The 27247-nt window shown below is 44.5% G+C and overlaps 1 protein-coding gene across 6 annotated transcripts in view; it reads right to left on the bottom strand.

The window, feature by feature from the left end:
- Nucleotides 1-376: 376 nt before the first annotated feature.
- MSRB3 (methionine sulfoxide reductase B3) overlaps nt 377-27247 on the bottom strand; it is a 118931-nt gene continuing 92060 nt past the window's right edge. For all 6 annotated transcript variants that reach the window (XM_075013503.1, XM_075013548.1, XM_075013531.1 and 3 more), the window contains 2 exons: nt 12221-12318; nt 377-3315 (listed from right to left, as the gene is read on the bottom strand). In XM_075013503.1, coding sequence (XP_074869604.1) covers nt 3151-3315; nt 12221-12318 — 263 coding nt within the window. In that variant the 3' untranslated portion in view covers nt 377-3150. The remainder of the gene's footprint in view (nt 3316-12220; nt 12319-27247) is intronic.

The following is a 27247-nucleotide window of genomic DNA, read 5'->3' on the forward strand; positions in this document are numbered from 1 at the left end:
TACAGGAGTTCTCAACCTTTTCCTTTCTGAGGCTCTGCCACAACAAAATTCCATGGCCCATCTGTGCCACAATTGGTTTTTTGCATGTAAAAGACAGGGGATTCTGCAAAGCTAACTTGATCAGGCTTTGACTTCAGCCACAGGTGGTGGGGCTTCAGCTTTCTGCCCCAAGCTCCGTCAAGTCTAATGCCAGTCCTGCTTGGTGGACCCCACATACCTGCTCGCACATGGTTGAGAGCCACTGACGTAATACACAAAATGCAGAGAGTCAGTAAAAGAACCTAGATAAAGGAAGCACCTTCAGATTGGCTGTAGTTCACAGCAGATGAACCCATGGCAAAAAGTAGATATGATTAAGAAAGAAAACAGAACAGTGTTTAGCTATGAAGGAATTTTATTGTGTATTAATATATGATAAATATTTGAAAAGAAATTTGAATTAAGAAATATAATTGTTTTTCAAAACTGCTGAACTGTTCTGAGGGAAGGTTTAACTATTAAATGGTACCCAAAGCTGAAATCATCATTGGATAGCTATAATACATATGCATACATTTTACATATCAGTTAAAAAGTTCTTCTATTCCAAACAACCAATTAGCAATACAGAGAGGATATTATAAAAAAAAAAGCTTTTTATTTCAGCATCATTTGCTTTCCATATGAATAAGCATCCAGACAGTCCACATTTTACCCAGATAGAAATGTTCACTTGTTACATTAGACATTGTACTCAGGTCCCAAGATCCTTTTGTCATGACCACAGACAGGCTGACCTAAATTTGGACTTTTTAATACCAACCAATGCTGGCATCTTCTAACAGCACTTACCTTCCACTGTGCTGTGGTGCAGAAAGAGAACAATGAGTTTCCTACGTTAAATGGTGTAACTCCCCCAGATCACATACACCTCACCATATTGATTCAGTTCATTGCATTCCATATCCTGCAAAAATAAATCTACTGTAGGACAGCTGACATTATTGCTTACTGAAGATTTAGTAATGTATTTCTCTAACATAAGACCAAAATACGGTGAAATTTGATAACAAATCCAACAGCAATCTGAAATTAAAAAACAAATATGCTCCCCCCATTATTAAAGATGCTACATTTTTCTCGTTTATGTCAGAAAATATTACCGGAGAAAACAGACTTTTCCTTAAACAAAGGCAAGGGACAAGAATAGCCCTTCTGTAAGAAATTGTTAAAGAATAATGGGACCCTGGAAAGCTTGACTGCCTTGATACATTAAGATCTAGTCTCAAAGGGGGAGCTGTGTTAATCTGTAGCTTCATAAACAAGCAGTCCCGTAGCACCTTAGAGACTAACACATTTATTAGGTCATGAGCTTTCACAACATCTGATGAAGTGGGTCTTAGCCACAAAAGCTCATGACCTTATGCTGCATCCCTGCGTTTGTTGTAGTGCTAATGAGGCAATTCTCATTTTTCTCTATGCTTGTACAGAGGCTGCTTTTAAAATAAACGGTGACTTTGTCTGCACTTCCAGCTGGGCCCATTCTGGAGCTAGCATGCTCAAACTAGAGTGCAGCCCCACAGTGCAAGCCCTGAGTACAATACACCTGTCTGAGAGTCTAAGTGCACATCTGACGTGGGTAACCCCTCCCTTCATTTGTGCTGCCACAGCTACCATTTTTAGCCTGGTAGATCAAACAAACAGAGCTATTGCGTCTGCCTCCCACTGAGCTGGGAATCAGCCCGAGTTCAATGTGCAGCCATATTCTCCATTTCAAGGGGTATGTTCATTTTGATTGGTATAATAGGCTCAATCCAGCTTCTATTAAAATCAAGGGGAATTTTTCCTCCCAGCACGAATAGGACTGGACTCAATGTCAACTGTAACAGGATATGCACAAAGAAAGCACTTGATCTGACTGGTCACTGAACTTTTCAAGGCAAAGTGATATTAGATAATACCCTATCACTAAAGCTTAGGAAACCTGATTACTCACAATTACAACCAGATGCTACTGAAGTAAATGCTGAGAGCAGTTGTGGAAAACTTCTTGCCAGGTGAAACCAGCAACTTTTCTCACCAAGTGAATAGTCTGGCTTTTTGCCAGCCTTTGTCATGCTCCTTTGTTACCTCACCCTCCCACCCACAGCCCTTGCCGTAGCTACAGCTAATAAAAGCCTGACCCGTGGAGGCTTTATGGGCCCTGGCCAGCTTCAATTAAATATGGAGCATTTGAGAAGGGCTTCACTTTTCATTCTGAGGTCCCAGGTGTCCTCAGAGCCTCTTCTATGGGTCTGCTGAGGCCTTGTAATGATCCCTTGCTTTGGGCAGGACAAACAGCCCACCAATGTCAACCCATACCCACTTCAGTTCTCTAAAATTTCTACCTGCTCCTGCCCACATAAATAATCCCCTTTATATTTTAATTCAAGTCCAGATATCTAAGAGCTTTAGCTACAGAGGACACAGCCTCTCAAAAAAGCAAACGCTAGTCAGCAAAACCTGAATAAGTGAAGCTTAATAGTTTTGAGCTGGAATTAATATTCAATTCCAGCACCCTACGGAAGGAAAAATGGATGAGCATGCAACATATGCTTCCCTGCAATGTCTACACCCTTTGTATTTTGGCAGTAATCTAGCCAAAGGAGGGGTTGTACGTCTCACCCGTCATTTTCAGTTGGAAGGGAACTGCCCAAATCCAAGCCTTTGCAGGGTGTGGTTGACACAGGGAGATGGCTGAATACATATGACCTAAGGCCACATACCTCACAAATCAGAACAACCATACATGTGCTGGGATCTCAAGAATTTTATTACACTCAGGAGTTTTCTGTTTCCTGAAGATAACCTCAATCCCTTTCTCCCCACAGAAAAGGAAAAATTTTCCAATCTATACTAACAAAGCAATATGAACAAACTAATAAATAATGAGGCTATCACCTCATTTTCAGGCTTCCCCAAAGCAATCTCCAAAAAGAAACCAACAGAATCAGTCAACAAATATTCAGATCCTATTATGTACTATAGTATGCTGGCAGGCAAGGCCTCAACTTCAGCAAAGAAAGAAGGTGCAGAATGCCTTTGCATTTTTAAATATATGACATTATGTAGCAGGCAAGTTAGAAAAACATTCTTAGTAAGTCAGGAGTTTTCTGCAGACTGGTCCTTGTCCTAAAGTTCAGTTTTGTCTGTTTGGGCTGGACTGGTGCTACTGCTGCCGTCTCCGGCACTGTTCTTATCTACAGACTCAAAAGATAGCGAAGCAGAGTTTATGCAGTATCTTTTGCCAGTTGGACGAGGCCCATCATCAAAGATATGCCCCAGGTGAGCACCACACTGAAATAAAACAACAGAATATCATTGCATTTTTATACACTTACATGGCACAGCAATGCTAATAATGCTGTAGTCTTAAGGTAAGTCTATAGTGGGACAAGGGTTACACCAGGAAAATAGGTAGAACAATTTCTTAGGTATTTTTCATTGGCAGGTGTTCTCAAACATCAGCGCACTGCAAACCCCTTCTGATAACAAAAATTACTATGTGATCCCAGGGGAAGAGACCAAAGCCTGAGCCCCCAAACCCCACTGCCCCCAGGGCAGGAGGGTGCAAAGCCAATGCCCAGGGGTCTTCAGCCCCAGGTGGGGGACCTATAACTTGAGCCCTGACACCCAGGCCTAGAGCCCTCAGGCTTTGAATTTGGTCTCAGGTGGTGGGGCTTGGACTTTGGCCTGGACCCCAGCAAGTCTAACGCCAGCCCTGGTGACTCCATCAAAAGGGGTTTGTGATCCACTTTGGGGTCTCAACCTCCAGTCTGAGCACTGCTGGATGCCTAGTTGATGTCATTGCAGGCTGTGCTCTGCATACGAGAGAACAAAGAATAGCAGAGCTCTCATATCTGATCTCATTTGTAACTATAAATTGAACTGATGCGTAATTTGTTACCTACATGGAATGTGAAAGTACATGTGTTGTCCCCACAGACAGAAGTATTATTTTGGATGAGTGGGTTTCAGATGTGTCTTAAAGCATGGTAAAGGCTGTAGTACTGGCTGTAAGAACAGGAACATTCACTTCTCTTTACATACAGAACATCACATTTGAAGAAGCAGATACATTGAGCTATTTCTGAATGCCTAAGACTGCAATAGAGGCTTCTGATGAGAGGAGAATTAGGTCAACAAGTACATATTGAAACCAACAGCGCAGTATAAATAGCCGTTCCAGTTCTTTCTTATTTTTCCAGTATGTCACGAGGAATAAAAAAATAAAACCCTGCACTGAAGAAACACGTACCTTGGATACAGCATCATGCTGCTTTGCTTGCGTCCAATGTATTTCCCATTAAAGTAAATGGTTGGCTTCAATATGAGTTTAAATCAGTGGTGTTAGAAGGGTGTCATAGTTGAGACACAGCCTATGTCATAGGCTAGCTGTCTATGTCTAAGGCTGCTTCTAAACTCTCACTCTCTCGTTGGAGGTGGCATGGTAATGAGGCAATTTGAAGCAGGCTAATGAGGTGCTAACATGCATATTCAGTGCCTCATTAGCATAACAGAACTAGATCAGAGTAAGGGAATGTTGAAGTGGGGTGCTTACTTCAAAGCTGCCCCCATCTTCACTGTCAGGCTGCACTTCAAAATTTGCACAACCATCATTATGCTGATGAGATGCTGAATATGCATGTTAGCACCTCATTAGCCTGCTTTGAATTGCCTCATTGCCATGCCACCTCCAACGGGAAAGTGAGAGTGTAGAAGCAACCTAAGTCATAGGCTATGCCTACACAGAAAAGTTATTTTGAAATGGTAGCCACTATTTTGAAATAACTGTGGCTGTGGCGGCCCTAGTCCCCTCCTTTCGGAAGGGATTTCGGAATAAGGTAATAAGGGATTTCGGAAGATGCTAATGAAGCGTTGCCATGAATATGCAGCAACTCATTAGCGTAATACCAGCCATGCCTGATTCAAAAGTGCCGCCTTCTAAATGCATGCCGCCCATGTAGACGGGGGCCTTTCAAAAAGACCCCCTGACTTCAAAAGCCCCTTCTTCCCATTTGGTTTTAGGAAGAAGAGGCTTTCCACCCATTCCTTCAATGCTTTCCAGATTTTGAAAAATATTTGACAAAAAACGTTTCATTGAAAAATTCCCTACCACCTCTAATTCTGATCACCACCAGACTTCAGGAGCAGGGGTCATAGCCAGATGCATGTAATGCCTATGCCTTAACTCAGTGCTGGACGAAGACATCCCTGCCATGGAGAGTTTAAAGTTTAAGTCTCCAATCCTGCAATCAGGTGTATCAGAGCGGATGTCTGAGAAAGTGACAACTGTGGTTTTGGGTATGGCACCTTGAAGGTGCAACTTCCAAGACAGAGAGCTTTGGAAGGGCTCTGTGAAACTCCTGTTGCCATGCACAGCCTGCTGGGACCAGCCACAGAACAATATAGAGCTCCCACAAACCCCTTAAGCAGCGAGTCATCACTGAAAACTGTACCACCTTCCTGAGGGCAGCCCGTGCTAACGCCCGTCTCCCCTGGGAAGGCAGCAAAAATGGCTGTGGAAGCCCAGTGGAGACATACCACTAGCCAATGAGCCTACTCCCACTCTGTGGCATTGCCAGGAAGAGCTCTCGGTAGCAGCTGTTCCACAAATGAGTTTTGGGAAGGCACAGGATTGACTTCTGCGTAGGCGGCTAAGGAAGCAGTTAACAGGACTGGTGAGGCTGAGGACAAAATAACCACCTAATTTCTTTTGTCATGAGGGAGGGAAACAAAGGAGCCAGGAAGGTAAAATGAAACAATAAAAACATAAGATAACAATGAGGACACCTTCAAATAATAGAACTAACAAGTCTGATATTCATGACTGATCTCTTGCTTGTGCCCCCTTCCCAGCCCTGATCCCTTTTGTCCTTTGAGGTTGTAAGAGTTTTGAAGTAGGAGCTGCCCTTCTGCGTTTTTAGAGTCTGGTGTCTAGCATAACAGACGTCTTATTTCAAGTAGGGCCTTTGGATACCATCACAATGCAAACAAGTCATAATAATTTAGTGTCCCAAAGTATTTGTGTAAATCCAAAATATGACAAGACAATAGCAAAGTCTATTCCATGTCATCATCTACCAAAAGATTATTTATAAATCACTCATTCTCCAATGCATAGGAACTGAGAAATTACACAGAGGGGCAGATTTCAAGAAAACACTGACATAAATGTATGGACTATTCTGTCAGAGCTATCACGACAGAACTGCTTGGCAAGGAATTCTAAAGCCTCAGCAAGGCCAGAGATGGTTTCATGATATTTTTGTGTGGTAGCAGAAGTCACACCAGGATTGGATTACTGAGAAATCAGTTAAATTTTGTTACACTGTCTCTCACTAATATTTACATATAGTCCATGTACACACGTGCTATTACTCAGGGGCAATGAAAAGAACTCAAACTCAATTGTTTGCACCACAAAGGAATCATTGTGGCTGTTATTTGAGTGTATGAAAGATGTGCTGACTATTTTTCTTTGGTGAGTGTTAAAGTTGATGAAGCTTCACCTTGAAAATTATCCTATGCTGGTTCATACATTGGACAGAACATGGCAAGATAATAATAGACTTCCAAGCATAGCTCAGGCCTTTGGCAGCTGGGGAGCAAAGCTGACCACAGCTGTCAGCGTGGTTGGCTCTCACTGGTTGCCATGAGCTCAAGAAACCATTGTGCAGTTGAGCTGCTAATGATTTATTTCAGTGCATATTAAAATGTGCAACCAATATTTTTGTGATTAAATAATTTTGTTATGTTTTACAGGTACAACATAATAGCTAGAGAGTCCCTAGGGGGAAGGACCCCCTGCACAGGAAAGGAAAAGGAAGGAGACAGAATGTGTAACCAATTTAATATTATCCCCTAAATGTGCCTGCAATTAACATTTACCTGTCACAAGTATCTGGCATTATATGTCCTTCCATGATGATGTGTTTCCAACAGAACTGTAAAAATTGTTTCTTGGATAATCACAGGGATGCTTTTGTTTTATATTAGGGTAATTTCCCTCCCTCCCCTCAGCGTTTGATCTCTAAAGTGAAGAACATTTTAAAAAGAGGCTTTTACACAGGAGCAAGCAGATGGAGGGACATTTAGAGAAAAAAAGCAACTTTTTCATCTGCAAGAAATTAATACAGTTTGGAGTGTGGGGCGGGGGAAGGGAGGAGAGTTTACAAAGAACTGTGCTGCAGTAAAATTGTGGTCTCTTTTGCTGCTGGATACATTATTCACATTCTTAGGACCCCAGGGAGGCAAGGAAATGGCTGTGTTATGGGTACACTACACAGGGGTGTTGTTCCCCTGGGCCATCTTCCTGTGTGATCTGCCCCATCTGCTGGGCCAAGAATACGGGTTCCACTGCTGTTGGACTTTGCTGTGGGGTTTATCCTCACATTTCCCTACACTATTCAGTAAATTCAGTTTTTAGTGTGTTTTAAATTGGTGCGTGCATTGCTAACACCATTCTGTAAAATCTGCCCATTCTAGTTTCTCTCTGAAGACAGGGAAATGATAGTCTCAGATTTCTCTACACTGACCACATGCTCCTTTGGGCTCCAGTCAGGTGAATCCAAAAACTTCAGCTTCTCTGGAAGGGAGTCAAATCCATTTGTTGGTCACAGGCTTCATTGATGTGTACTCACCGTCCTGCCATGTGGCACTGAGTAGGCTGCATTTTCAATGAATGTCAATAATCACTGAATAAAGGAGATATTCCCAACCTGTGCCTCTTAGAAGACATTGAGGGGTAAACTACAGCTAAACAGCAGCACAGAACACTGAGAACCAGGACAGGTGGCTGGGAATAAACTTTGCAGGACCACAAGAAACTTGGCCACACGCATGATAAGTAGGCGTCCGGATAACTAAAGTCATGCTGGATTACAGAGGTTGACAGGTGAGAGAGATCCACGTTAGAGAGGTTCAGCCTGTACCTTAATACTCTTAACATCTTGGTTGCTCTTCTAACCACCTAAATCCACTGATGAAATCTCTTCACTGAGCAGGCCACACCCATGGCCAGGTCTTTTTCCTGTGTGGTTTCAGTTAATTTAAAACCCACAAATGTGTAAGAGTAGTGACTTGTCTACATGGCACCTGTAAAGCTCTCTGGTGAATTATGATTTGCAGAATGCACTAACAAGCTGTGCACTAACTGCCCCTATAGACCCAGCTGGGGCTCTCTCTCAGGAACCTGGCTCACACTGATGGAGTCCTGTTTCAGCCTTTTAGAGCACGCCAGCCGGGTCTACTGGACCCACAGCAGAGGGACAGCAAGGTGGGATTGGAGCATGGAGAGGGACAGCTCAGAGAACCTCTAGTTATAAGGAAGTAACTCTGCTTCATCTTCAAATGATCCATCCTTATTCTGTTCCTCTGAGGGCAATTACTCAGCAGAACCCAGCGAGGAGTGGGGTGCAAGGAAGAGGATGGAACTGTGGAGCAGAGGACTGCTGCAACAAACAAGGTGTCCATCACGGGATCAAGCACAAGAGCACAATGAGAGGAAAAGGTGTGCACCAAACTCCATGTGGCTGCCTTATATGCCCACAAGCAGCACTTTGTGGAGCGCAGCAGGTTTTGATGCTTGCACTTTCATGAAACGGGCAAGTATTCTATCTGGTGGGGACCATCTCAACAACTGATAGCAGAGCATAATGCCCTTTCAGAACCACTTTGAGACTCTTGGTGTGGGAACGACCTACCCTTTAATTCTCTCTGCTATGACAACACGCAGTCTGGGGGACTTCCAGAACAGCTTCATCTTTTGTAGGTAAAAGGCCATGGTCCAACATACATTGAGGGAGTGAAGCCAGCATTCCTTAATTAAGGTGTGTGGTTTGGGAAAGAAAGCAGGTAGATGTACAGTTTGGTAGAGGTGGAAGTGGGAAACCCCTTCCAGTAGAAATCTGGGGTGCAGGTGCAGTGAAACTTAGTTCTGAAGGAATGTGGTGAAAAGGATGTTTCCCATCATGACTCCCAGACTGTCAAAGGCCCTTGCAGAAGTAATAATAACTAGGAAAGAAGAAAAAGCAAGCAGAAGGTCAGAGGTCCAAAGGGAGAGTTTGTTAATGACATAAAGGCTAGACCAAGGTCCCACTGGGAGCAATAGGCTCAATGGGCAAGTATTTCTGTACAAGGCTTGTACAAACTCAGGCATTCCAAGGGAGGGGTAAAAACCAAATGCTCCTTAATTGGGGGGGGAGCGGGGCTGAAAGTGCTAATAGCCACTGTATGCACCCTGATGGAGTCGAGAGCAAGTCCTGAGGCTTTCCGATAGAGGAAATAGTCTAAGAGCATTGGGATATCTCCAGCTTTTGGGGAAGACCTTGCTGTGGGGCCCATGAAGTGAAACATATACATTTGGATAAGTAGGATCATCCCATTGAATCCTTACTGCTATTGGAGAGCACATCCTCTACTGCCAACAAACACACACGTTAGCGGAGGTGTCCATCCAAAAATCAAGCTATCATGTGAAGCATCTGTGGATTGAGATCCACCGTGTTCTTTGAGCAGTTCCAAAAACATCAAGAGCAGCAATGGCATGCAGAGAAAAAGAAGAAACCATAATTAGCCATGCCAGAAGAGAGCAAATAGGATGGCCATTACTCTCTCCCACTGGAGTCTGTGAACGACACTCACGAAAGTGATAGGGGAGAGAAGGAATAATTGAACAAGTCCAACCAACTGCTGACCAGGTTGTCACCCTGTGAAAGGGAACCAAGTCCTCTTCTTGAGCAGTATTGAATGTATTTGGTGTTGGTGTGAAATACAAAGGGGTGCCTGATCAGAGTTCCCCACTGAGCAGAAATATCCACAACTACCGTGTTGTGAAACTTCCATTTGTGGTCAGTTGCAAAGTTTCTGCTGAGAAGATCAGCAATAACATTCTGAGTTCCTGGCAGGCCGGCTGCTGTCAAATAGATACAACACGCAATGCACCACTGCCAGAGGCCTTCTCTACAGAAACCTGAGAATTGCCCCCTCGTGACAATGTGCAAGAGGATGCGTCTACTGAATCAACAGCAGCCTGAAGTATAGACCTAGCTACCAACTTACTGACCTCAGGTTGGAGCCAGGTACAATACTGCTATGGTAGCTTCTCAGCAAAATCTGCCATTTATACATAGTTTAAAAAGTTACCTTGGGCCATCTGTGACAGGTAGCTAGAGATCTGGAATAGGATACCAGCTGATGAGAAGATTGGCCCATAAAGTCTAATTTCTTGCATTAGTCAGAGTGGAGTGTGGATGCTGCTGTTTAGCCAACTCCAGAGAAGCCTGTGTCATGAAGCAATTGAGTAGGGGATGTAAGAACAGAAATTCAGACCCTTTGGTGGGGGAGGACAGAGTAGCTCTTTTTCACCCCTTTCCGGGTGTTAGCGAGAGCATGTGGCCAGGATATGTCACATGGTGCCTGCTGGCTGGAGAATGGCATCATTGATCAATATGGCCAAACTGGCTGGTATCACATAATGTCTAGTAGTTGGAGCCGACTGCCTGCTCCACTTCCACTGACAACTGAAGAGCACTAGCTGTCTTCCATGGCACCTCCTCAACAACAGTCAGCTGGGGAACAGGAGGGCATTGATGACACAGCTGCATCCAGGGATGCAGAGGGAAACGTCTCCAGATTCATGGGTACCATCAGGTCCAGGCAGATTGGCACAGCCTCTAGCCCTGGTTCCACAGGTCTGCTTAATGAAGAAAGAGATGGTGAAACAGAGGAGTCCTCTCACATTAGATAAGATGGTTGCAAAGGCAAACACTGGGGCCACAAGCCATTGTGCCCAAGGATCAGGGAACCAGTGGCTCCCAGGCTGAGATTAAGGAGGGAACTGCCACGGAGCCGTCAAAACTCTGTAAGATTCATGAATTAGGAGAAGCAGCAGCAGACGGTGGCCACTGTATGAACACACAGACTCCGAAGAATCAAACACCTGCACAAATGATGTGGTCGATGGAATAGGATATGTTGAAGAACACAGCCAGAAAGGGGCAGATCTGATCTGAGGGTTGGGGCTCTCAACAGGCAAGTGTACTGGAACACAGGGAAGACTCCTTTTTTTTTCCAGTGTGAACAGCTCTTAAGCCAAGGAGCCCTGCTGAGTTTGCACAGAGTCAGTGGCACATCACCTGTGGACAGAACCTGGCCCAGTAAAGGGAGCAATGCAACTTCTTGCCATTCATGTGACCCTTGGAAGGCAGCATTCCTCTGTGGCCAGAACTCATGGATGGGACACCATCCGTCTTGGATCTGCAGGCAGACTCACTGCCGTGCTTATGTGTATGCTGCCAGCACTCATGGCTTGGCCACCAGCACCACAGCAGTGGTCCTGGCAGAGCTGAACTGTGGCTCCGAGGTAGGAAGTGCACTCTTGGATTGCTCAGGCCAATGTATTTAGAGTGGGGAGTGGGGTTACTCGGCCAGGATCCAACTGTGTCTCCAGGGTAACCTCCATGAGCACTTAAATCAGAGGGCTTGGCCTTCCCATGCAGGGTCATGGAAACAGAACGGCAGATTTAACCAGCGTGAATGAAGCTGTTGCAGCCTCCCCAGAAGGAATGTGAGGATTTGGAACTGGATGGATTTGAGCTGCTGGGTGTTTTTGCTACAAGCCAAGTCAGCAGTTCCCCTCCTTTCACAGAAAGTTGGGCATCATCAAGTATGAAAGCAAGTCAAAAGAGACAGATAACGGAAAGTTGGGAGCATCTGGCGTTACGATTGATTTCATTACTATGGGAGCTGGGACTACCTGAGATGGTCAGTAAAACTGACCTGGGAATCAGTCTTGGATTTCAGGGAGTGCACAACGATGGAATCAGCACACAAAGAGCCACCACAAAGCTTACAACCCCCATCAAAAACTTTCGTAGCTGGAGGTAGAAGAGCAGAGCACAGGGGTGATCCATGAAGGGATTCCTTTCAACAAGAGAACTGCGGCATTCTTGACACTACTGATTCAAACTATTAACGTATGCTCTGTTAAACAGCGCGTAAGACAAATAACACCATGCGCTCTCATTAGCACTTTGTACTCTGACCATCATCTGTCACACTTGCAATCCACCATGTCATCTTAAAATGATTACTATGTAATGAACTAAAAGCTTGGCAAACCACAGTGAGATGATTAATGTGCTGGAACAATATTTGCAGCTTTTACCATTGAAAGAGTCTGTGTGTGCCATGCACTGACCTGACTGCAGCTTGTTTCGATCCTGTGCATCCCGTAAGAGAAGTCATCGGTGAACGCAATTACATCAGGACTGATCACATCATAGAACGAAGGCCAGCCTGGGAAAGAGGAACAAGAGAAATCAAGAGCTGCAGTATCTGTGTGCCAGACAGTGTTAACAATCAATTACAAACTGAGAGGAACATTGTTAAAAGCACCTACCTAACTTAGGAGCCTGAGTCCCATTTTCAAAACTGTCTGTGGTGCCTATGTCACTTCTGCACCTCTGAAAAGTTTACCTCACATGTACAATTATAATAAAGTATTCACACTTAGGCCCTCTCAGAGAACAACCTGCCTTGTACCTCTGCAGACTGACTGCCAAGCTCTTCCACTGACAGCAGCTGTGACAGACTAGCCCAGAGAGAGGGAGAGAACAGAGGGCTCTGGTAATCCATACACAGATTCCAGCCATTTAAAGTTTTAAAGATTAATAAAAAATACCATACAGGTTGAACCTCTCTAATCCAGAACTCTCTCAGGCCAGCAAACTCCATAATCCGGCATGATTTTAGTTAGCCAGGCAATCACTTATCGTGGCTGTGGCCAAGTTTCCCACGGTCCCATAAACTTGGTTATAGCCACCAGTCCTGGCTGTCAGTGTTCTGTGCTGTTATTTAACTGTAATTTGCCCTTAAATGTCTTCTAAGAGCCCAGTAAGCAGTGGAAGTGTCGGTAACACAGCTAGACCAGGGTGCCCAACACACGGCCCGCAGGCCAGAATCCAACCTATGGAGCCTTTTCATCCAGCCTGCAGAGCTGGCAGCAGCACCATTTTGAAGGTCAGCAGAGTAGCTCCAAGCCGGACATGGCTCTTTAAGGAACCACTTGCGGCTCCTGCTGCTGCCACTGCTCACTCCTCCTCCAGGTCCCTGCCCTGCTGTGCTGATAGAATAAAACTCAGTTTAACTGGTTTAACAGCTGGCAGGAGAGATGCAGCCGTTAAACCAATTAAATTGAGTCCCATTGTTTTAGCACAGCAGTGCAGATTGCCACACGTGCTGCAGGAGGGCTAGGGGGAGCCGCACAGCTGCGCTGAGGAGGAGACAATGGTCTATCGAAGGTGCAGCGGGGGTGAGGGGTGGCAGCACCCAGAGCTCCTGTGTAGAGGAAGTTAATCTACGTTTGGGGCTGGGAGGGGTTAAGCCTGGGGGCAGGTTTGGGGCTATTCTGTGTTTGGCCCCTGGAACATGTAAAAAATTGCCATGTGGCCCCCCATTGGAAAAAGGTTGGATACCCCATGCTAGAAAACATTGACCTCCCACGGTCTGGCAAAGTATCTCATCTGGCACCAGTCAGGTCACAAGGGTGCCGGACAACATAAGTTCAACCTGTACTTTGAGTTCCATCCAGCTGCTAAAAGGCAAATGCACCAGCTCATGGGATGCAGGTGTTATGTGCTCCCAGGGGAAGCTTAATACAGAGCTCCTGAATTCTGCACTCATTCAGCTTCTGCATAGTCTCAGTTGCAGCCCCAAGTAAAGAGCTCTGAGGGAATCTAATCTCAAAAGCACAAGGCCTACATGCAAATGAAAAGACCTCATTTCACTTTGCCACGTACAGATGGAAAAATGTGTTCTTCAGTGCAGCTGCTACTTGAACATCCCATAGTAGCCTCAGATGCAATAAAAGTACTGTGCTGTCATCTCTATTTATAATTCATGGCTGCACATCATCATCTGAAGAATGATCCTTCATCCTCTGACCATTTGCTCTGGAATTTCCCCCGCTCCACCAATACAGGGACAGGAGCCCCAGCCCTGGAAACACAGTATTCTGGCAGTTTCCCCACACAACCTCATTGGATCTCCTAAAATGCTGTATTACCTGTAGCTGAACTTCCACACGAGAACTCACCCAAAAGGCTTTAATGGTCACCTAAAAACCCATCCAATATCCACCTGAGCATCACCAGATACATGCCCCGCCCTTGCACCCTTCTAAGGTCACTCACCCATATAATATATTCTCTGTGTACAGGCTCCTACATACCACACTTCCTCTTGCTTTTCCCTTATATCTGTTAAACATTTGTTACTAATGGTTTCATAACATGCCCTCCAGTTAGTCATTAAAGAATATAGCTGCAGCTACAAATCACTGTGTGCAGATGAATGCAGGATGTACAGTTTCCCCACAAGCTTTTTAGGAAAGAGAGGTATGGAAGCTATCAAATGGTCTCAATGGGGAACAACGCCGTACATCTTTCATTACACTTTACACAGTTAAATGTGGAGAAGACCTTTTGAGGAGGAAAACATGTACAAGGCAAAACTAAAAAGAAAAAAAAAATCCAGCACTCTCCCCAAGAGTTTTCATTCCTCCCCCATTGGGAAAAAAGCTGGATAAATACAGTATCATCTTAACTAAAGCCCCAGCCCTGCAATGAGCTCCACGCAGAAGCCCATCGGGTCTATCCGCGTAAAGCTCATTGTGAGATCAGGCACTAAAAGTGTTATCCAAGCGTGATTGACGGGAAGGAATGGACAGCAGCAAAGCTGACGATCAAATACTCTGAACAAGGCAAACATCCTGCAAGAGAGAAACCCACCTGGAATCCCTCCAGTAATGTAAATCTTTAAAAAGAATTGTTACTAAGTAACGAATGTCTTTATAAATTACTCCACACTGTAAACTATCCCAGCCAAACCATGCACATAGATAGCTTCACCAAAAAAGCAGCCTACTACAAAGTTCTGTAGAATGGGAACCCTCCAAAAATCCATATCTTCCAGCTGGCCAATCCTCCCTAGCAATGCAAATTATCTTCTGAGCTGGAACTCCACCTAATAATGATCAGTGAGGTATTAAGCAGACCAGGCTGAAAAATTTTCAACAGAACTTTTTCCATCAAAATTGAAATGTTTTGTGAAGAAGAATTCTTGTTTTCTGGCCAGCCCTAAGTCTTAAGGCAGAGAAGCCCCAAAAGAAGAGACCATTTCCCTCATCGTGTGAAAGTATTTGAAGGAGGAACTCTTCACTGCCATAGAAATCCTCAAAGGGAACCCTCCCTCCCCCTACACACAACAATAAGGAGAAAGCTTCAAAGGCTGCTATGCAGAGATTGAAGCAATCTGTGTCTTGCTGAGAAAATTATCTAGTGCAAAGGGGTAGGGGGATGTGTTTGTGTCAGTTTTGACATTAAAGGAAGATCATCCATCCTCCTCTCCCCAGACTTTTGCTTTTGGTCTTCCCATCTAGCACAAAAAATTATTTGTCTTGGATGCATTCCATGCACTTTTTAAAAGTGAAGTCAGCTGAAAACCTGTACAAACAGAGTTGAGCTCCCTTAAAGCAGCCTTTGTACCCAACAGAAGCGGCTAGAATTTAGTCTGTTAATTTTCCAGTGCACACATTTTTTTTTCCAAAATGCCCCTTGCTCCATAGCTTCTGCCAGTGAGGCATCTGCTCCCCTCAAGAAATGACTGCAACACAGTTAGCAAATCCAAGAATTGGTTCCTAAGATTTTAATCACTTTTTTAAGGCTACCTTCTTGTATTTCTACCTCCTCACCTCCTCTTTGTCTCTTACAATATTACTGTGATGACGTAATAACATTAAAAGGGTTGACAGTCCAGCTGTGTGAAACCTGCAGGGGACAGTTCAAGAAGGACATCATCATGTGGTTGGTCTGGAGATCGAACCAAACTAACCGCTGTACATTGGGTGGGAGGTTTGACTTCACAATGCAAACTTACAAAGTAACCTTCACTCTCGGCTCCCCAGCTCCCTCACCTGTAGCACGGAAATAGAAGGTCATGCTTTGGACAGTTTGTGAGCCCTCCAGTGGCACTCACTGTGTTCTCTTTCAGAAGCGGCCGGAAACCAGTCAGAGCTGCGCAACAGAGGTAGCTAGATCTGGCATATTTGTGTCCATTTAGTAAACAAGTTTTTCTGGACCCCTGTTGTACCCATGTGGCTGCTTCCGATTGTCGGTATTGTGTAACTAGCAAAAAACACAACAGGGGCTTTCTTGTGTCTCCACCTTTCCCAGCAACCTCCAAAAAAAATCTCTTCTTGGCTTTAGGCTATATCTACAAGACAATTTAAGGTGTAACCATAGCTCAGGCAGACTTATGGTGCTAACATGGGCAACGTGTGGAAGAGCACAAGGGGCCAAGTGCACCCCCACAGAATTGCCCCCCCCCGCACTCACTGTGAGAGCCACACCACTCCTGATGAGCATGGTAGTGGTCTCCCCTGCCCCCAGCCCCTGGAGCAGCGTAACCCAAAAGCAGCACAAGCTTCCTAGCTCACGCTCCTCCTCTGCTGTGCCACTCCCTGCGGGGTGGGGTTCCCCTGCCCCCACCAGAAGAAGAGTGGTGTTTCCCTGGAAAGACAGAGTCAGGGGCAGAGCAGGGATGGAGAGAGGGCAGGGTCGGGAGGAAGGGGAGGGGCAGGGGTTGAGCATGGGCAAAGCAGGGGAGGGGCACGGGCATATGGCCAGCGCTCCCCCTAGAATTCTTGCACTAGTTGCCTCTGTGTGCTGGATTTAAGCTCGCTAGCACAGGAAACAACAGGAGACAAAACGTGGCAGCATCAGCTTCATTGCAAGCCAGCTGCCACTGTACGTCTGTTAGGGATGCTGGGTCTATACTTCGGTTGCAAGCCCATGCTGAAGCCTCTGCTACCATGTCTCCATTACCACTGCAAGCCACTTGCAATAGAATAAAGCGGGGATGGTACACCTCCCCCTCACCTGCTACGGGGACATAGCTGTAGATGTCGTAATCTCCCGTCACTGTTCCCTCCCCCAGGGACCTGAGCCCTTCTACCCCTCCTCCCTCCCTCGGCCTGCAAGTGCCACAGGGTGACTGCAGGAGCATGGCTTTCAAGTGCCAGCGAGCTAGGGGCGTGTGTGTCGCTCAGTCTTTCAAGGGACATTTGGGGGTGGGATGCTTCCGAAAGGGAAACAGGAATGGGAGAGAAGAAGCCCCCCAGCCCCCAACTTCTGCTCTCCACTGGTTCAGCAGAGCTGGGGCCAAGAGGAAATGGAATCCCATGCATGTAAAGGCTGAGTCTAGGAAGAGACGCTTCATTCATGATCATGCGTGGTTTCCTGAGCAGGACAGCGCACTAATAATGGCTGGGTGACTGTTAGCTCCCGCTGAAGAACAGCCAGGTGGGTGGGTAGAACAGGAGAACAGCTGGGGGGAGGGGAAGAAGGGTCATTGCAGGAGACAAGCAGCAGGACAGCGAGTTTCCCAGTGAAATGAACAACTTCAACCGCTGGTTGCACACTTTTGTGAACAGGAGCCAAAGTCTGTGACTACATTGATCACTGAACTCAAGGTTCAGTTTGAGAGGGATGGATGCAAATGTTACACACAGGCCTGTTTGTTAGTTAGTTATTTGTATACGATTACAGACCTTTAAGGTGGGTCTAATTCTTATCTTCACTGAGGCCATTTTACTCCACTGTGACAGAGGACAGGGGCTTGAAGACCGGACTATATGATATACATGCACACTTTAAGGCCCTAGGACTGTAGTGTAAATGTGAAGCAGGCCCACAGTGTTGCCCACCATCCCAGTTGCACCAGAGTCTCCTAGGGACTAAAGAAGTCAAATGAAGAAATTTTTGGCCACTAACAAGTGGGCTAAGGCCAGCTCCTTGTCTACCCCGGCTCTGCACTGCTTCCGGAAGCTGCGGGCACATCCTGGAGTCCCCCTTCTGAACCACTGCCCCCTCTCCAAGAGCCAACACTGCAGATCCCAGTGGCCCAGAACTGCGGTTCATGGACACTGCAGGGGCAGTGAGTCGAGTCCCCTGCCCCAGCTGGGGGACTACAGGGACATGCTGGCCACTTCAAGGAGTGGCACCGGCCAGAGTAGGCAGAGAGCCTGCCTTAGTGCCACTGTGCCACCAGTCAGATGCCACCCAAGGTAAGCACCACCTGGCCAGAGCTCATACACCCCTACCCACACCCATGCCCCAACCCCTGGCCCTCAGCCCCCTCCCAGAGCCAGCCCCCAGCTCCTCCTCCCACACCCCAATCCTTGAGCTCCCTCTCAGTCCACACCCCACACTCCCTCTTGCACCCCAACCACTTGCCTCACCCCTTGAGCCCCTCTCCAGCATCCAAATCCCATCCTAAGTCTACCTCTTGTCCTCTACCATATTTCCATTCCCTGCCCCAGCCTGGTGAAAGTGAGTGGGGGTAGGGGAGAGAAAGCGATGGAGGAAAAGGAGATGGAGTAAGTGAGGCAGAGATTAGAGAAGGGGCAGGATAGTAGGACAGGGGTGGGGAAGAGGTGTTTGAATTTGTGTGATTAGACAGCTGGCAACCCTAGGCCCATTTGTTCTTGGGTCTGTGGGTTTCTGATCTATTACATGTCTGATTTAATTATTTAGATATAGGGAACATCCATCTGAGCCAAAAATGCAAACATACCAAACAATGGAACATTATATTATCCATTACCTCACTAAAAACTGTGTGTAAACCATACATTAGTTGAGAGGTCATTTCCACTTGGCCCTGAATAAAAAAGACTCAAGCCAGTAGGTTGCACATATTTAATCAGTCATGTGTTGCACTTCTCTCCACCTCCTCCATCTGGGATTTCTCCCACATATTTTATAAATGCTGCACAGCTTTTGTCCTAAAATTCGAATAATTTGTTTTCACTGATGATCACTAATTTGGTGAAGAGAAGATGGAGGGCTTGCATCAGGAAATGCTTTCTTCAAGATAGAATACAGCTGATGACTGCCCTGAGCAACCAGGTTAAGGGCAGGAAGGAATAGAAATGTTTCCACTCATACTATGTGGCTGATGTTGTTTGTGCAATCTACAAAATCTATTCATAGTTGTGTACATGTGCGTGTGTGTGAGAGAAAGACAGAAAGAAATCAAACCTATTCCAGAAAGAGCTGCAGCGTACGTTATATGATCTTTCTCATTAAAGTTAAAAAGACAGAAGGAAGCGTATTATCCATGATGATGAAAATTCTAGAAAACCTGTGTGTTCTGGCCACTCCTAAGGCATGTTTTCATAAGGCGATCCTGGCCCCCGGCAGAGTCCTACACACGACATATTTCCCACTTAAGCCACCAAACAACATAAATTGAACATATGATAAATATTTTCAAAACAGTCTATGCCTGAATTCTATTATTAATTTTTCAATAAAAGTCTCGATTCTGCTTCCAATTTTATGAGTTTAGGCACATTTTGTAGCATTTAGCTATCTAACTGCCTACGTCCACAAATTAGGAAGTTAGAAGTTTAACCGCTAAAACATGCACCTATAATTATTTGCAGAAGCAAAACGACAGGCTGCTTTAGAAAATCAGGGCCTGTCAGCATTTTCTTTTTTTTTTCTTTTTTTTTTTGCAGAATATTCCTTTCGATAATTTCCTGAACAACACAATTTCAATCACAAACCATTTCATGGTTTTGCATTAGTGCCGGATTCACATACCTGTGAATTGGAGACCTCCATTCTGTCTTCCATAGCAGAGATTTTTTGCAATTACGTGTTCCATTTTAGAATCCAGAGACAGTAAAGGGTAGCCTGTATTTTATCATTTTTTTTGCAAAATTATTCAAAGCGTTTCCTACAGAAAGCTCTTTGCAGGTGGAAAGGTAGGGAGTGATGGAATATGTTAGGACTTCAAAAAAAAGAGTTGGTTTTGAGCAGGGCAGGGTCTTGACCTGCAAATGCTTGGTTTTTCTGATGGGTTGGGGTTTGGGACTCTTGTAATTTGAACCACAATTTTTGTTGTTGGAAACCATGGTATTTAATTCAGAATTTCATAATTTTCGTTTCAGAGTTTCATAATTTGTCTTATTCCACTGAGAAACTACATCTTTGTAAAAACACAAGCATAAAATGTCTAAATACAGTAATAAATCTTCCAGTTTCAAACAGTTGTAGATCTTTAAGTTATTTCTCTCTCTCTCTGTTTCTTCCTCTCCATACATGTTTGTACCAAGACCAAATCTGACTGAGCCATATATATCAGCCTCTAACTCCATAGTACTCTAATTTTATTACATATTATGCCTTTGCAAATACCAGATCTGCTTTGGTGAGCTTTATGCATTTATTTTCACAGCAGCAGAATAACTATGGGAAAAACAATATTTTTTAGAATGCTTTTTTGCTTACACTTCAGTAAAAAAGTGGTACCAGACTTGAAATATTGCCCTTGCTTCAAAATACTACTTGCTGGGATGGCACTGGAGAGAGTAAGCCTTATTATGGTTTCATGTAAGCACTTTTTACAGTGAAAGAAAATTAATTTAATGGAGTTACTCCTGACTTGTACCAGCATATCTAGAAGCAGAAGCAGACACAGTAATCTTGTGTTTCCCCAGAATGATAATCAAGTGTTATATGCATCCTACTGGAAAGGAAATCTTAGTTTCCCACTCTTATCACATAAGGCTTTCAGTGGGACCAGAAGACCATATTGTTAAGAAGGGACAAAGAGGGCTACAAGGGAGAGGGAGAAAAATTGTCTCCTTGGCCTCTGAGGATAGGACAAGGAGCAAAGGGCTTAAACTGCAGCAAAGGAGGTTTAGGTTGGACATTAGGAAAAACTTCTTCACTGTCAGGGTGTTTAAACATTGGAATAAATTTCCTTGGAGGCTGTGGAATCTCCATCACTGTAGACATTTAAGAGCAGGTCAGATAGACATCCATTGGGGATGGTCAAGAAGGTGCTTGGTCCTGGTGTAAGGGCAGGGGACTGGACTAGATGACCTTTCCAGATCCCTTCCAATTCTAGTGTTCTATGATTCTATGACATATGGGGAGCTGAGCTTGGAGACAATGCTGTGAATGTGTGTGGGGCGGGGGAGGGAATGAGGAAAAAGGTAGGATCTTGGGTGTGCACAGAGAAGCAGATGGGCCCTAACAAACTCATTGTGATCAGCAGAGTTGTGCCACTACAACAAGTAAACATGACCCTCAGGGACTGCATCTGAAGGAAATCTTACAAAATAATTACAGATATGAGATGCTCATCTTTTGCTATCCTGTCTCTCACTTGGAAGTCAAAAATAAAAACCATGAGGTTTCTGTAGCTATTGCTGCTCTCTGAACGTGAAAAGAAGTCTTGACAAAACAATATATCCAACCTGGATTTATTTCTTGTGCTTAGTTTTAGCATGCTAAACTTGCTTAAAATGATTGCTGAGACAAGTCTGAAATGTCACATCCGCAATCTTGTTTCACCTTTGAATTGTTGAAAACAATTGGCTTGACAACAGCAACCCAGATGTTCAATGAAAATATGCTGCATCTGTTTGCTTTAGAAAATAACAACAATATTAGCATATAGCTCTTGCTATGCTTTCCATGAATTTCTAAAATACCTGAGGATATATGGTCTGCATTGCCTCTGAAAACACATCAGACATCTCCAGCCTTGGACTCATTAACATGCAGAAGGTAGGCAGTGTTCCTACAAAATTTCAGCTACCGATGATTTCTTTTTGGTTCAGGTTCAATAAAACTGCTAAATTAATGCACTTCATGCAGAAGGGTTCCCCCTGCCCTGCCCGCCACATCAGCTGAACAGTGTTTCTTGTTGCTTCAAATCATGGTTACTATTTTTCAATATACATCTTACACGTCAGTTGTAGAGCTGCAATAGCAAAAAATCTGAATAACACGTGTAGGAGTGTAACCTATGGTTTTAAAATGTCATTCAGAAATGTCTCAAATAGTTTTTAAAATTTAATGTTGACCTAGTAACCTCAGTCCAAAAGCTCTCACTTTTGAATAATGTTTTTTTCTTATAAGAGCCTGATCAGTAAAACAAATGTATGTTTTGAAAGTGGCTTGTGATTTACATAATTATGTGTTAGCACTATTATTCACTAGCTCAATCACGGTTTTCATCTACAGGTTGAACCTCTTTCATCCAGAACTCTCTCATCCAGCAACATCTGTAATCCAGTATAATTTTAGTTAGCCGGATGACCACATATAATGGGTGTGGTCAAGTTTCTCATGGTCCCATAAAGTTTGTTTACAGCCACCAGTCCTTGCTCTCAATGTTCTGCGCTGTTACTTAACTGTAATTTACTCCTAAGTGTCTTCTAAGAGCTCAGTAAGCAGTGGAAGTGTTGATAATGCTGGTAAATAATATAACCTCCCATATTCCAGCAAATTCCATCGTCCGGCAACAGTCAGGTTCTGAGGGTGCCAGATTAGACAGGTGCAACCTGTAGTTTAAATCAGTCAGCATCAAATTGTGATTGCAAGCCTGTGTAGTTATTTAAGTAAATCAAGCCAATAAATACAGCCCAGTCATCAGCACTGTCCATCTAGATATAAAACTATTATTACTTATCTTGTGGTAGCACGTAGGCACCCTAATCTCAGACCAAAATCCTAACCGTGTTAGGTGCTGTACAAAAGACAGATCGTTTCCCAGAGACCTTGAATCCTTTCATTTATACAGCCAAATATTTCAAGAAAAGCTCCCACTAAAATTATACAGATTTTTCTGAGTAGTACTAATATTTTACCACCACTACCACCCAGCTCTCTTAGGGTACCTTTCATCTACAAATCTCAATGCAATCTACAACGGTAGACAAGTAAGGTTAAACTATCTTCCTGTCCATCCATGTTAAAACTGATTATTTTTAAAAAATTCATTCATATGAGATATTATGAAATGGCACATCAGCTGGTTAATATGTCATAATTCGTTACTTTTTTTTTAAATGTTTTGCACTGAGGTGGCACAGAAAAAAAAAACTGAGGGCTTTCAAATTTCATAGGCCTGATTCTCCCCTCATTTACATTGGTTTGATGCAATGTATCTTTAGTAGTTATATAATCCCCATCACGATAGCATCTAAGAAGCTCTCAATCTTTAATGTATTTATTCTCACAACACCCCGGTGAGGTATGACTGCACTATTATACCCATTTTACAGAGGGGAAACTGAGGCACAGATAAACTAAGTAACTTGCCCAAAATTAAGGACCTGAACTTTGGAGTTCCAAGCCAGCACCTGCAACCTGGGACCAACTATCAGACAGCATAAATCATGAGACTCAATTATTGATGAACTTGTATAACAGAGTCCCTCTTTACTAGTGGCAGTCAAGTATGTAATGCTCTGATTTCTATGTTTACTCAAACATAACTGCACAGGGCCAACTTTATAGGGATTCAAGCATGTTTTCATCTTTTGAGAAGGTGGCATTTGTGGCAACGTTGCTTTGGAGTACTTCAAGAACAGACTATGTTCTATACCTGTATTTTAAAAGAGTTTAAGCACTGTGGCTATTATGTAGATGTGTGGAATTTATTTTTGAAGAACAATTGCAGTTCAAGAGAAAAGCCAGAATCATGGTGATTGAGTTCTAGTAAGAAAATTGTTTTGGCCTCCTTTTAGGTGATTGTCTCGCTAATCTGGCAACATCCTATCAAAATATGCTTTGTTATGTTCTCTTTACCGAGCGACGTGTCATAAAACAGCCTTCCACACAAATGCCCTCCCACCTACAATTTAACAAACATGGATCTCAGTACAAAGGCAAGGTCATTGAACAAGGGTGCAAGTTAAGCATAGTGATAAAGTAAGACACCCTTCCTTCTGTTTACTTTAGCATTTAAATGTAACGTCTTTGAAAAAGAATTTGTGCAATCTTCATATAACCCAGAGGCACCGAGACATCTGACAAGAGAAAGTGAAGTCTCTGCTCTGCAGCCTCAACTGGGAGTCAGTTGGCTTTTAACTCATGCAGTAGAGGCACCAGGTTTTTACCCTAAAGGTTGCAGGTTCAATCCCACCTATTGACGAACAGGTCTGTCGGTTTTACACCTATTTCACAATTACTTTAAACGGAACAAAGTTTTCTTGATCATCAAGGGCATTTTTTCACAACTTCCACCCTGATCTATTGAGTAAAATTGCACTCCTCTGAGGCTATGTCTACACTGCAGGTTTTTGTGAAGTTGCCTATTTCAACATTCTAATATCTAAATAAGTAACTGTGAAAAATCACATTCACGCAGCCACAGCATTGTGAAAGGGAATGTTCTCATTTATAGCCACAGTTCACAGACACAGCATTGCACAAGGAGCCTTCAGATGAGGCGATAATAGCTCTGCTTTGTTCACACACATTCCTTTTTGACCTTGAAAAGGGGTGTGGGGGGGGGCAGCAAAAGTCATTTGCAGAGCTGGAATAATTATAAAAGCCCTCCTAGCTCGAACTATCTTGCTTGGCTGTGTGAACACTTTGGCTGTGTCCACACTACGAGATAAAATCTATGTATAATAAATTTGAATACTTAGCCTCGATATTTTGAATTTGAAAAAAGTGTCCACAAAGCTTCTTAAAATTTGACCCACCTTTCCCCCTTGCTGAATCTCTGTGTCCCCGATGCGCCCTGCAAGTTCGACAGCGTGAGCACTGCACTGTGGGTACCTATCCTACAGTGCCTTAGCCCCGGTAGCTTGTGGGTGTTTCATGTTGTAATCCCAGAATTCCAAGCACTATCCCAGAACTCACTGCATCACTAAGGGTGCAAAAAAAAAAGAACTGGAGATTGCGCCATTACCTGCTGCAGCATTCCAGTGCAAGCATGGATCCACAAACACTCCAACTCATAGCACAGATTGTTTTGGCAACCACAGCATCTGTCACGCAATTTGTCCTTCAATTCCAAAGCTCAGTGACACTCGGCTATCATACTGGGGAGGCTGCGGCTGCTGCTGTTGCAGCTGGTGATGATGATGATGACGACGACAATGATGACGACGAGGATGGTGGTTTGGAACAGCGATTATGCCAAATGTGGTCCATGTACTCAGAGCTGATGGCTGCCATGAATGCATTGATGACAGTGGAGTGGCAGTTTTGGACTCGAGAAGCCCACACGCACTGGTGGAATCACATCATTTTGGAGTCCTGGGATGACCAGCAGTGGGTGCAGAACTTTCTCATGAGCAAGTCCACCTTTATGGAACTTTGTCATGCACTGGCGCCTGCCCTGAGCACAGCAACACCAAATGAGGCCGGCTTTAATGGTACAGCAGTGATTGGCAATTGCACTGTGGAAGTTTGCAACCCCCAGTCAGTGGCAAATCAGTTTGGAGTGGGCAAATCTACAATGGAGTCTGTGGTGACAGAGGTGGACCATGCAATCTGTCAGCATCTCCTCAGGAAGACTTGCAAACCTGGGAGATGTATAGGCCATCGTGGATGGCTTTGCTGCCCAGGGCTTTCCTAACTGCAATGGGGCAATAGATGGCATGCACATCCCCATCATGGCCCACGCCCACCTGGCACTGGAGTGTATTAATCGAAAGGGGTACTTCTACATGGTCACGCAGGGGTTGGTAGATCACAAAGTTCGTTTTACTGACATCAATGTTGGCTGGTCAGGGAGGGTTCACAATGCACACATATTCCAAAATTCAGCACTGTACCGAAAGCTCTTGGATTGGACTTTTTTTCCCCGATTGGAAAATCAAGATTGGCGACGTGGAGATGCCCACTGTTATATTGGGTGACCCTACTTACCCTTGGCTTCCCTGCCTGATGAAACCCTACACAGGAGCCCTGGACCCCAGCAAGGAAAACTTTAATCACAGACTGAGCAGGTGCAGAATGATCATGGAATGCACCTTTGGATGTGTGAAAGTGAGGTTCCGATGTTTATTGACCCGTTTGGACGTTTCTGAAGCTAAAGTCCCCACCATGATTACAGTGTGCGCTATTTTGCACAGTGTACGTGAATCAAGGTGGGAGACTTTCCTGTATATCTGGAATTCTGAAGTGGAGGCTGTAGGCAGGCCTTGCTCACAGCTGTTTACACTGCCATCCACCAGTAGCCATGCTCAGGTTGCCCCAATAAGTGATGCTTTAAAAAACAGCTTTATGACTGATCTGTAATGCACATGGTACCCATTCCTAGCTCCCAGCTTCTCCTCCCACCACGAGGAGCCAGGAATGGGGCTGCAGCCATTCCTGGAGGGGGACGGGTCTCCCTGACTGGAGGGGTGGCTGCCCAGGACACCAGGTCCTATTAAACTCTTAAAAAGGAGTGGGGACATACACTGCCCTCCCCACCCCAACACAGCCTGCTTTAGCTATGGCACAGCCCCTGCTGGCTCCCTCTCCTGCAGCTGCCTAAAACGTGGCCTCTCCAGCCAGCAGCTGTGACTGCGCTGACCTGGGATAAGGGCAGCTCAGCAGCAGACATGAATACAAGACAATCAGCCCTTTTCTTAAAATATGTCAGGATGTCTTCCAGGTGCCTGAAATATGGGACTGTCCCAGCCAAAACCAGACGGTTGGTCACCCTATTTGAGAATGACTTGCAATGCTAGATCCAAACCTACTGAGCTTTCACAAGCGTAGAATCAGAAGCTGAAGGTGCTCATAGAAAATCGGACATTATTAGGAACATGACTAAGATTCTTTAGTGCAGGTCAGAAGCCTGCCAGCCTTAAGGAAAATCACTAAATGCCACCACACTGGTTCCACCTGGTGACGTGAAACAACTGGTTTTAAGATCTAGCAAGCATGTTAGAGAAAGCATGACACCTCATAGTTTGTTCCTGTCGCCGTCTGCTGAGAAAGTAAACCCACTTGCCCAGCCAATATAGGACCGGTAGAAAGGCATATGCATAAATGTAAGACAACTGTTCTGAATCGGTGTCTGCGGAAGCACATCTATAGCTAAGCCTACCAGGATTTAGAGGATTTGAGTGGCTTGTGGGTGCAGATTGTAATGATGACATTATTATAACAGAATGATTTCTCAGATATGTGTTTTCACTAATCTTCCTGCAGACAATAATACAATAACCCTAGAACTTTCCAAGGGTTAACAATTTAACGTACGGCTGCAGCTCATGCAGTGCTAGAATATATATGTGCTACACTTAGCCATGTAAAAGTATCTGTATCCACGTATAAGGCAATCCATTTACTCATTTGGTTTTCAAAATTAACAACATAAAAAACTATTTGCTACTTACAGGGGAAAAAAAGGT

This window comes from Carettochelys insculpta, chromosome 1 (assembly GCF_033958435.1).
Source record: "Carettochelys insculpta isolate YL-2023 chromosome 1, ASM3395843v1, whole genome shotgun sequence".
NCBI classification, from domain to species: domain Eukaryota; kingdom Metazoa; phylum Chordata; order Testudines; family Carettochelyidae; genus Carettochelys; species Carettochelys insculpta.